The 12,369-nt window shown below is 42.7% G+C and overlaps 2 protein-coding genes across 2 annotated transcripts; both read right to left on the bottom strand.

The window, feature by feature from the left end:
- Window positions 1-3,392: 3,392 nt before the first annotated feature.
- On the bottom strand, window positions 3,393-4,463 carry LOC127682226 (TD and POZ domain-containing protein 1-like). The gene has a single exon (XM_052178611.1). The coding sequence runs from the start codon at window positions 4,461-4,463 to the stop codon at window positions 3,393-3,395; it is 1,071 nt and encodes a 356-aa protein (XP_052034571.1).
- Window positions 4,464-10,929: 6,466 nt separating this feature from the next.
- On the bottom strand, window positions 10,930-12,000 carry LOC127682227 (TD and POZ domain-containing protein 1-like). Its single transcript, XM_052178612.1, has one exon. It carries the CDS (start codon window positions 11,998-12,000, stop codon window positions 10,930-10,932), a length of 1,071 nt encoding a protein of 356 aa, XP_052034572.1.
- Window positions 12,001-12,369: the final 369 nt, after the last annotated feature.

The raw sequence follows: 12,369 nt of genomic DNA, 5'->3' as shown, positions 1-12,369 counted from the left end.
TGTTTCTGTGTTTCTGACTGGAGCTTGTACCTCCTGTGGTCCTGTAAGCCTGTGTCAGAACTCCGGGAGCCCAGCTCTCTTCTGGTGGGACCTGTGCACAGAGGGCTGTGGAGCAGCCCCAGCTCCATGGTACAGATAGCTCAACTGTTTTTTTTTTTTAAATAATTGCTCAACCTCTGTCATTGTTTTTTCTTTCATTTAATGTTTGTGTGTTTGTTTGTTTGTTTTAGATATTAATTTATTTATGAAGAATGACATCAATTCAAATAAACTTATTTTCCCAGAACAGCCCCACTGTGTATCCTAGGGTACCACTTCAGTTTAGGTTCTTCTGCCTCTGTCTCTTGAATATCATTTTCAGGGCACCTCTTTAGCTTCAGAGTTGATCTTTTGGGGAGTTATTTTTTCTTTCTTTTTTTATTTGATGTATTCTTTATTTACATTTCAAATTATTTCCCCTTTTCTGGGTCCACACTCCCCGCAAGTCTTATAAGCCCTATTCCCTCTCCCTGTTCCTCCAAGACAGGGTTTCTCTGCGTAGTCCTGGATGTCCTGGAACTCACTTTGTAGACCAGGCTGGCCTCAAACTCAGAAATCCGCTTGCCTCCTCCTCACAAGTGCTGGGATTAAAGGCGTGCTCCACCACCACCTGGCTAACATAAACTTAACTTCTGTTCCCCTCTGCATTGGTGGTCATTAGGCAGGGGGTGGTTTTGTAATCTGGGGGTACAGGTGTGTTGGTGGAATAACCTGGTCTTGTTGAGGGTGTAAATTGAAGATGCTGGTCTTATTGGAGATTGGCTTAGAGAGTGAAGCTAGGCTTAGGTTTTGTTGAGGGGCAACTTGGAAACTAATGCTAGATGCCAGGATGTTAATTTGAACAGATTTTTAAAAATGGAGTCTGAACTTCAAAGATTTGACCATACACCAGGATTATCTGCATTCTCTAGTCTTACTTTTTGGTGTTCAAGTTTCTGATCCTGGATAACTATTCTTGTTAGCTAAATTGTATCAATGAATAATGTGGATTTTGTAATTAATACACACCCCACAGAAAGCAGAAGCAAAGACAGCTGTTGATCTAGCTTTTATTAATTAGGCAGCATATTAAAAACAAACCTGCAGAGGGTTTAGAGGTTAGGGAAATGTGTTTGAGAGATTTAGTGATAGTGGCAGAGAGAGTATTTAATAAAAGAAGACTACAAAAGAGAAAAAAGTTAAGTGGCCAGAAGCAACAGACTCCAGACTCATCAAAAAGTCTGTTGGCAGTCAAGGAAAAACCAGAAGACTGCAGGAGGTGCCTAAAACAGATAGTTTCAGAGGAAGGAGGTAAGGGGGCCCTGAAGACCCTGAGGGGAAGTACAAAGTCTAAATGGAATAAAACACAGGAAAGTATAGAGCCATCTTCAGAGGTTTGGGGCTCTGATCCTGCCCACCATACAGGAGCTCTTCCAAATGCCTTACATTTTGTGAACACTCAGACTCCTGAGCAGTTAAGGAAAGCACCCCTTCCCTGATCATGTTTATGGTAGCAATCTGTAAGACCAGTGCATGTGTAAATAGTATCTGTGCAGAGATTTACATGATCTCTTTATTTATGCAAGATTGTCCCAAATAAGCAAAGTATATTATTTGGTGATGGTTATTCTTCTAGTCTGCACTTATTGTGGACATCCAAAAGTAGAAGGCATGCCTTTTCCTTTTTTTTTTTTTTTTTTTTTGGCTTTTTTCAAGACAGGGTTTCTCTGTGTAGCCCTGGCTGTCCTGGAACTCACTTTGTAAACCAGGCTGGCCTCGAACTCAGAAATCTGCCTGCCTCTGCCTCCTAAGTGCTGGGATTAAAGGCATGTGCCAGCAGTGCCCAGCTAATTTTTTTTCTTAAGTTGAAATATATAGATCCAGTTCTAATACAGATTCTTCTGGTCGAAAAACATATACATTTAATCTGAGAAAAACATATACCTTTAGTCTGAGTCTTGAGGCAGAAAAACACATACCCTTAATCCAGATCTTCAGACTAGAAGACACTCCCTTAACTAGGCCACACCTTCTACTGGAGCCCCACAATAAGCATTAAGAAGAAGGAAGCTTTTTTTCTTTAGCTTCCTGCTCACATCTCAATAGCATGCCCATTCCTGGATGGAGCTAGAGAACATCATACTAAGTGAGGTAACCCAGACTCAAAAGGTGAATCATGGTATGCACTCACTAATAAGTGGATATTAACCTAGAAAATTGGAATACCCAAAACATAATCCACACATCAAATGAGGTACAAGAATAAAGGAGGAGTGGCCCCTTGGTTTGGAAAGACTCAATGAAGCACTATTTGGCAAAACCAGACCGGGGAAGTGGGAAGGGGTGGGTGGGAGGACAGGGGGAAGAGAAGGGGGCTTATGGGACTTTCAAGGAGTGGGGGGATAGAAAAGAGGAAATCATTTGAAATGTAAATAAAAAATATTTCGAATAAAAAATATTTCTATGTTGATTGAAAGTGGAGTTATATTTTCTGGTAAAATTGAAGAAGTACATGAAAAACAAAAAAAAGAGCATGAGGGTGGAGTTCTCATTTTCCAACATTAAATTCCAAGGAAAAAGACCAAGGGTTTCTAATATTGGTAGGAGAGTGAGGGCTCTGTTCAAACATCCACAGCTGAGCTAGGTTGCTTGGACTACATGTTACTTCTCTGAAATAAACATCTCTGGAAACCACAGACTGATTTCAAAAGTTTTTTTCATCTTGTATTTTATTTGGTTAAAGTTTTGTCTACAGAGTTCTTTGTGGCCATGGAGACAAGAGGAGGGCCTCAGATCCTCTGATTCACCAGTTTCAGGTTGTGGAAAACTCTCCTATGTGTGCTGCGAACTTAGCTAGAGTTCTCTGAGAGAGCAGTAATTGCTTTTGAAGCCGAGTTCCCTGAACCTTGAATGTTTAAACAGAAACTCTTCATTGTCTTTCCTTCTCTGATGAGGAAGCAATCATGATTGATTTCTCCTTGCCAATGGCCACAGTCATCTCTTCTGTTTAGTCCAAGGCAGAAGTGTTTCTCCAAAGAAACACAGTTGTTCTCTGCCTAGGACCCACTCTAAATTGAATCTCAGTTTCCAAAAATCAGACAAATTCAAACAGGAACATTAACATCATAGATGTCATGTAGAGTGTCCCAGACTGCAGTGCTGCCTATTGCACACCTACCATTTCAGTATGTATAATATATTGCAGGTGTTTTAAATCCTGAGCCACCATGCTGCCATTCCCCTGATAAAGTGCAAATGCTCCCTCAATACCATTGTCTAAGCAGAAGTCATTGGTAAAAAAGCTGGTTGTTGCTGTTGCAGAAGAGGTACAGGTCACAGCTGTCCATCTTCTGAGATCACTTTAGGCATTTAAGTCATGGCTCCAAAGAAGGACACTGTGCAGAAGCCAGGGAGCAGAAGGCTTCAGCCACCAAGGGGGGATGTGACTCCACCAATGACTTCCAACCTGAGGTCTTAGAGACCTCATAGGCAAAATCTGTAATGAAATCCAGGGCCTGAGTCTTCAGCCACTGTGTGCTGTGGAGGTCAGCCAGGATGAGAGTGTATGCAGCATTCTCCACAGAGAGGATCCTGCAGAGGGCATCCTCACACATGGCCTTCAAGCCCTCCAGGCCATACCTGTCAGCAGCTGCCAGCACACCAGCGGCCATGGAGTAGCTTTTGAGGTTTGGTGCCTTCCCTGTGTAGATGAAACCCATCATCTCCTGGAAGACTTGGGGATCCAAGTCATGAATCTCAACGAGGTTTTTTAGTCTCTCCTGCATTTCATGTTCAAACATGGCTCTGAAAACTGGAGAGCGAGCTGCTAGGATGGACTTGTGAGCCCGGAATTCATGGCCACCTACCAATAGGGAGCAGTCTGTGAAGACGGAATTCTCCCAAAGCTTCCCTAGGTCATCTGCCAAAACATGTCTTGGATCCTTGATTGCAGGTGTCATGTTCTGTCCAGGCACGCTAAAGATGGCTCCCGCTATGCTCACCTTGCAGCAGATGGTGAGCTGGTCTTCAGGGAGAAGTAAATGCTGATGGGAGAGGAGGAAATCTCGAAGGATGAAGTCTTTGAATCCCTTGTGTTGGTATTGCCAAAAGCTTACAACACTGGGGTTCTTCCTACTTTGACATTTCTCTCCTTGGGAATTTATGACCCAGAACTCAAACTTTGCCCAAACTGGGCACACGGGACAGCTGAGCAATCCCAGGCCAACTGACAGGTAATCTTGGCTTTCTTTATCAACTCCATTTGGGTATACTGTCAAACACCATGTCGCTTCCTCATTGGCCTCTAATGAGAACTCTGGGCTTCTAATCTCTTTCTGAATTCCATCCATGCAAAATGAGAAGTTGCTAATGGTCCACTCATAGCAGATGTTTTTTACACTGATCTGTGTGGAGCCCCAGCTCTTGGCTTCCATGTCCCCTGACATTTCTGTTGGAGGTTGTTTGGAGGTTAACGTTGATCTGAAAAGAAGAACTAGCATTTATTGACTCTTCATCCTGATGCATACAATTATATATACTCTTTAGATTTTATTTTAGATTTCTCCTAAATTCTTACTCTGTGCTGTTTTTCTCTCTCTGTCTCTGTGTAACTGTCTCTGTTTCTCTGTGTCTCTCTTGCCCACTCTCTGTCTTCTCTCTCTCTTTCTCTCTCTCTCTGAGTGTATATGTGCGTGTGTTTATTGAACATACAGAATTAATTCCTTTATATAAATAGAAAGAGGATATATGAGAATAACATAAATTCAACTAATATAACAATGACTACAGTCAGTACTTACTTAGTCCACGAGGTTTGAAGTCTCAGGTTTTCTTCAGTATATGCTGGTATTCTGAAGTAGAGTCTAATGCCAGTGAAGAAATGGGCTTGCTAGTAAGATGAGAGCAGGCAGGCAAAGACACAGTCTCCTTCTTCATATGCTTATATAGGCCTCCAGTAGAAGGCATGGCCCTATTAAGGGTGTGTCTTCAAGTCTCAACTTCTGGATTAAAGGTGTTTGTTTTCCTGCCTGAAGACTCAGATTAAACGTGTGTGATTTTCTACCCTAAGAATCTGCGTTTGAACTGGATTTATCTATTTCAATTTAATCAAAACAAGCTTTTAAAAGACGAGCCCTCCATTTTATATGTTACATGAGTCCACAGGTAGTCTAGACAAGAAGAGCCATCACCAGGGTACTTTGCTTACTGAGACTTGAGACTTCCATAAATGAAGGTATCATGTCAATCTCTGCAAAGCTATTATTTACTCCTGTGCTGGTTTTACACTGATTTCTGCCATAAACCTGATCAGGGAAGGGATGTTTTCCTTAACTGGTCAGGAGTCTGAGTATTCACCAAATGGAGGGCATGTGGAATAGCTCCTGTATGGTGGTCAGGAATCAGAGCCCCAAAACTCTGAAGATGGCTTTCTTCTTTCCTGTGTGTTATTCCAATCAGAAGCACAGACCTTGTGATCACTCCTCCCAATTTGTTTGGTGGTAGTCTTGTACTTCCCTCCAAGGAAATCCTTCTTCAGAACCAATTAGACCAATGGTTCTGGAATATCATAAATGCTTCTCTCTCTCTCTCTCTCTCTCTCTCTCTCTCTCTCTCTCTCTCTCTCTCTCTCTCTCTCTCTGTTTGTGTGCGTGTGTGTGTGTGTGTGTGTGTGTGTGTGTGTGTGTGTCTTTCTGGTTTTTTGAGACAGGGTTTCTCTGTGTAGCCCTGGCTGTCCTGGAACTCACTTTGTAGACCAGGCTGGCCTCAAACTCTGAAATCTGCCTGTCTCTGCCTCCCAAGTGCTGGGATTAAAGGTGTGTGGCACCACTGCCTGGCTGGATTCTCCTTTTTTCAATTTTTATATTATTAATTTTCATCTGAAATTCTGCCTCACTGCAGTGCTCCCCTCACAGTTTTTCAGCCGTCCCCCATCTCCTTTGCCTCTGAGAGGGTGCTCCCCATGCATTCCCCCTCCCTGGGACAATAAGTCTATATAGGATTAGGCACATCCTCTTCCACTGAGGCCAGACAAGATATGCCTGTCCTTCATTTGTGCTTGGGGCATCAGACAAGTTCATGTATGCTCTCTGGTTGGTGGCTTAGTCTTTGGTGGCCTCCCAAGGTCCAGATTATGTGATACTGGTCATCTTTTTAGAGTTGCCATCTCCTTTAGTTCCTTTAATCCTTCGCCTTACTTGTCCATACGGTTCCCCTACTACAATCCAATGCTTAGCTGTAACTGCATTTCAGTTAGCTGTTGGTAGGTAGAGCCTCTGAGAGGACAGCCATGCTAGCCTCCTGTCTGCATGGAAAGTAGTGCATTAGTAGCATGTGTGTGTGTGTGTGTGTGTGTGTTCTGCCCAAACTGCATTACATGTAAATATTTACTGCAAGTAGTCAATGTTCTGGTTCAAGGATTCTGCTTTCTGAAACATTATAGGAGTGGCTCCTCCATTACTTCCAGAAGCTGGTAGATGGAGTAGATTGTCAGGTGAACCATCTCAAAACATTGGCTTCCAGTGTGGATTGCAACATAGTGAGTAAGCCCAGGTTTTGTTTTCTGGCTTTTTTGCCATTATTTATTTATTTTTCAATTTTAATTAAATATTTTCTTGATTTTCGTTTGAAAGGTCCCCTTTGCTCATTTCCCCTCTGCAAAGCTCTATCCCATCCCCTCCCTCTGCTCACTAACCCACCCACTCCAGCTTCCCTGACCTGGTAGGGGTACCCTGAGGAAATGAGCCTTCAAGGGTCCAAGGGTCTCTCCTCTCATTGATGTCTGTTCAGGCTGTCCTCTGTTACCCATGTGGCTGGAGTCATTGTTTCTTCCATGTGTACTCTCTCATTTGTGCTTAAATCCCTGAGAACTCTGGGCTTGCTGTTTGGTTCATATTGTTGCTCATCCTATGGGGTTGCAAACACCTTCAGCTCCTTGGGTCCTTTCTCTAGTTCCTCCATTGAAACCCTTTGCTCAGTTCAATGGTTGGCTGTGTGCATCCCCCTCTGTATTTGTCAGGCACTGGCAAAGCCTCTCAAGAGAGAGTTATATCTGGCTCCTGTCAGCAAGCACTTATTGGCATCCACAATAGTGCCTGGGTTTGTTAACTGCATGTGGGATGGATCCACAGGTGGGGCAGTCTATGGATATCCATTCTTTTACTCTCTGCTCCACACTTTGTATTTCTTCCCATGGGTATTTTGTACCCCTTGTAAGAAGCATCAAAGTATCCACACTTTCGTCTTCTTTCTTCTTGAGCTTCATGTGGTCTGTGAATTGTATCTTGGGTATTCTGAACTTCTAGGCTAATATCCACTTATCAGTGAGTTGGTCTGGAAGTCCTCTATCAGCACCATGCAATGTGATTTTAAATTCAAATCTTGCTCTGTGATATATTCGGTTATCCAGAACTTGCTGTGCTTGGAGAACTGGCTTCTGATGATGCCAAGTAGCCTTGGTTTTTGTTGGTAGGTTTCTTGTGCTTGCCTTTTGCCATCTTGTTACTTTTGGTGTTTCATATTTCTGTTGTTTCTGTGTTTCTGCCTGGAGCTTGTACCTCCTGTGGTCCTATAAGCCTGTGCCAGAACTCCCGGGAGCCCAGCTCTCTTCTGGTGGGACCTGTGCACAGAGGGCTGTGGAGCAGCCCCAGCTCCATGGTACAGATAGCTCAATGTTTTTTTTTTTTTAATAATTGCTCAACCTCTGTCATTGTTTTTTTTTTCTTTCATTTAATGCTTGTGTGGTTGTTTTAGATATTAATTTATTTATGAAGAATGACATTAATTCAAATAAACTTATTTTCCCAGAACAGCCCTACTGTGTATCCTAGGGTACCACTTCAGTTTAGGTTCTTCTGCCTCTGTCTCTTGAATATCATTTTCAGGCCACCTCTTTAGCTTCAGAGTTGATCTTTTGGGGAGTTATTTTTTTCTTTCTTTTTTTATTTGATGTATTCTTTATTTACATTTCAAATTATTTCCCGTTTTCAGGGTTCCCACTCCCCGCAAGTCTTATAAGCCATATTCCCTCTCCCTGTTCCTCCAAGACAGGGTTTCTATGTGTATTCCTGGATGTCCTGGAACTCACTTTGTAGACCAGGCTGGCCTCGAACTCAGAAATCTGCTTGCCTCCTCCTCACAAGTGCTGGGATTAAAGGCGTGCTCCACCACCACCTGGCTAACATAAACTTAACTTCTGTTCCCCTCTGCATTGGTGGTCATTAGGCAGGGGGTGGTTTTGTAATCTGGGGGGTACAGGTGTGTTGGTGGAATAACCTGGTCTTGTTAAAGGTGTAAATTGAAGATGCTGGTCTTATTGGAGATTGGCTTAGAGAGTGAAGCTAGGCTCAGGTTTTGTTGAGGGGCAACTTGCAAACTAATGCTAGGTGCCAGGATGTTAATTTGAACAGATTTTTAAAAATGGAGTCTGAACTTCAAAGATTTGACCATACACCAGGATTATCTGCATTCTCTAGTCTTACTTTTTGGTGTTCAAGTTTCTGATCCTGGATAACTATTCTTGTTAGCTAAATTGTATCAATGAATAATGTGGATTTTGTAATTAATACACACCCCACAGAAAGCAGAAGCAAAGACAGTTGTTGATCTAGCTTTTATTAATTAGGCAGCATATTTAAAAAAAACCTGCAGAGGGTTTAGAGGTTAGGGAAAGGTGTTTGAGAGATTTAGTGATAGTGGCAGAGAGAGTATTTAATAAAGGAGGACTACAAAACAGAAAAAAAAGTTAAGTGGCCAGAAGCAACAGACTCCAGACCCATCAAAAATTCTGTTGGCAGTCAAGGAAAAACCAGAAGACTGCAGGAGGTGCCTAAAACAGATAGCTTCAGAGGAAGGAGGTAAGGGGGCCCTGAAGACCCCGAGGAGAAGTACAAAGTCTAAATTGAATAAAACACAGGAAAGTATAGAGCCATCTTCAGAGGTTTGGGGCTCTGATCCTACCCACCATACAGGAGCTCTTCCACATGCCTTACATTTTGTGAACACTCAGACTCCTGAGCAGTTAAGGAAAGCACCCCTTCCCTGATCATGTTTATGGTAGCATTTGTAAGACCAGTGCATGTGTAAATCGTATCTATGCAGAGATTTACATCATCTCTTTATTTATGCAAGATTGTCCCAAATAAGCAAAGTATATTATTTGGTGATGGTTATTCTTCTAGTCTGCACTTATTGTGGACATCCAAAAGTAGAAGGCATGCCTTTTCCTTTTTTTTTTTTTTTTTTTTTGGTTTTTTTCAAGACAGGTTTTCTCTGTGTAGCCCTGGCTGTCCTGGAACTCACTTTGTAGTCCAGGCTGGCCTCGAACTCAGAAATCTGCCTGCCTCTGCCTCCTAAGTGCTGGGATTAAAGGCATGTGCCAGCAGTGCCCAGCTAAATTTTTTTCTTAAGTTGAAGTATATAGATCCAGTTCTAATACAGATTCTTCTGGTCGAAAAACATATACATTTAATCTGAGAAAAACATATACCTTTAGTCTGAGTCTTGAGGCAGAAAAACACATACCCTTAATCCAGATCTTCAGACTAGAAGACACTCCCTTAACTAGGCCACACCTTCTACTGGAGCCCGACAATAAGCATTAAGAAGAAGAAAGGTTTTTTCTTTAGCTTCCTGCTCACATCTCAATATCATGCCCATTCCTGGATGGAGCTAGAGAACATCATACTAAGTGAGGTAACCCAGACTCAAAAGGTGAATCATGGTATGCACTCAGTAATAAGTGGATATTAACCTAGAAAATTGGAATACCCAAAACATAATCCACACATCAAATGAGGTACAAGAATAAAGGAGGAGTGGCCCCTTGGTCTGGAAAGACTCATTGAAGCACTATTTGGCAAAACCAGACCGGGGAAGTGGGAAGGGGTGGGTGGGAGGACAGGGGGAGAGAAGGGGGCTTATGGGACTTTCAGGGAGTGGGGGGCTAGAAAAGAGGAAATCATTTGAAATGTAAATAAAAAATATTTCGAATAAAAAATATTTCTATGTTGATTGAAAGTGGAGTTATATTTTCTGGTAAAATTGAAGAAGTACATGAAAAACAAAAAAAGAGCATGAGGGTGGAGTTCTCATTTTCCAACATTAAATTCCAAGGAAAAAGACCAAGGGTTTCTAATATTGGTAGGAGAGTGAGGGCTCTGTTCAAACATCCACAGCTGAGCTAGGCTGCTTGGATTACATGTCACTTCTCTGAAATAAACATCTCTGGAAAACACAGACTGATTTCAAAAGTTTTATTCATCTTGTATTTTATTTGGTTAAGGTTTTGTCTACAGAGTTCTTTGTGGCCATGGAGACAAGAGGAGGGCCTCAGATCCTCTGATTCACCAGTTTCAGGTGGTGGAAAACTCTCGTATGTGTGCTGCGAACTTAGCTAGAGTTCTCTGAGAGAGCAGTAATTGCTTTTGCAGCTGAGTTCCCTGAACCTTGAATGTTTAAACAGAAACTCTTCATTGTCTTTCCTTCTCTGATGAGGAAGCAATCATGATTGATTTCTCCTTGCCAATGGCCACAGTCATCTCTTCTGTTCAGTCCAAGGCAGAGGTGTTTCTCCAAAGAAACACAGTTGTTCTCTGCCTAGGGCCAGCTCTAAATTGAATCTCAGTTTCCAAAAATCAGACAAATTCAAACAGGAACATTAACATCATAGATGTCATGTAGAGTGTCCCAGACTGCAGTGCTGCCTATTGCACACCTACCATTTCAGTATGTATAATATATTGCAGGTGTTTTAAATCCTGAGCCACCATGCTGCCATTCCTCTGATAAAGTGCAAATGCTCCCTCAATACCATTGTCTAAGCAGAAGTCATTGGTAAAAAAGCTGGTTGTTGCTGTTGCAGAAGAGGTGCAGGTCACAGCTGTCTATCTTCTGAGATCACTTTAGGCATTTAAATCATGGCTCCAAAGAAGGACACTGTGCAGAAGCCAGGGAGCAGAAGGCTTCAGCCACCAAGGGGGGATGTGACTCCACCAATGACTTCCACCCTGAGGTCTTAGAGACCTCATAGGCAAAATCTGTGATGAAATCCAGGGCCTGAGTCTTCAGCCACTGTGTGCTGTGGAGGTCAGCCAGGATGAGAGTGTTTTCAGCATTCTCCACAGAGAGGATCCTGCAGAGGGCATCCTCACACATGGCCTTTAAACCCTCCAGGCCATACCTGTCAGCAGCTGCCAGCAGACCAGAGGCCATGGAGTAGCTCTTGAGGTTTGGTGCCTTCCATGTGTAGATGAAGCCCATCATCTCCTGGAAGACTTGGGGATCCAAGTCATGAATCTCAACGAGGTTTTTTAGTCTCTCCTGCATTTCATGTTCAAACATGGCTCTGAAAACTGGAGAGCGAGCTGCTAGGATGGCCTTGTGAGCCCTGAATTCATGGCCACCTACCAATAGGGAGCAGTCTGTGAAGGTGGAATTCTCCCAAAGCTTCCCTAGGTCATCTGCCAACACATGCCTTGGATCCTTGATTGCAGGTGTCATGTTCTGTCCAGGCATGCTGAAGATGGCTCCCGCTATGCTCACCTTGCAGCAGATGGTGAGCTGGTCTTCAGGGAGAAGTAAATGCTGATGGGAGAGGAGGAAATCTCGAAGGATGAACTCTTTGAATCCCCTGTGTTGGTATTGCCAAAAGCTTACAACACTGGGGTTCTTCCTACTTTGACATTTCTCTCCTTGGGAATTTATGATCCAGAACTCAATCTTTGCCCAAACTGGGCACACGGGACAGCTGAGCAATCCCAGGTCAACTGACAGGTAATCTTTGCTTTCTTTATCAACTCCATTTGGGTATACTCTCAAACACCATGCCACTTCCTCATTGTCGTCTAATGAGAACTCTAGGCTTCTAATCTCTTTCTGAATTCCATCCATGCAAAATGAGAAGTTGCTAATGGTCCACTCATAGCAGATGTTTTTTACACTGATCTGTGTGGAGCCCCAGCTCTTGGCTTCCATGTCCCCTGACATTTCTGTTGGCAGTAGTTTGGAGGTTAACATAGATCTGAAAAGAAGAACTAGCATTTATTGATTCTTCATCCTGATACATACAATTATATATCCCCTTTAGATTTTATTTTAGATTTCTCCTAAATTCTTTCTCTCTGCTGTTTTCCTCTCTCTGTCTCTGTGTAACTGTCTCTGGTTCTCTGTGTCTCTCTTCCCCCCTCTCTGTCTTCTCTCTCTCTTTCTCTCTCTCTCTCTGAGTGTATATCTGTGTGTGTTTATTGAACATACAGAATTAATTCCTTTATATAAATAGAAAGAGGATATATGAGAATAACATAAATTCAACTAATATAACAATGACTACAGTCAGTACTTACTTAGTCCACGAGG

Source organism: Apodemus sylvaticus, chromosome 4, assembly GCF_947179515.1.
Source record: "Apodemus sylvaticus chromosome 4, mApoSyl1.1, whole genome shotgun sequence".
In the NCBI taxonomy this organism is placed as follows: domain Eukaryota; kingdom Metazoa; phylum Chordata; class Mammalia; order Rodentia; family Muridae; genus Apodemus; species Apodemus sylvaticus.
This window is presented reverse-complemented; position numbering and strand designations above follow the sequence as displayed.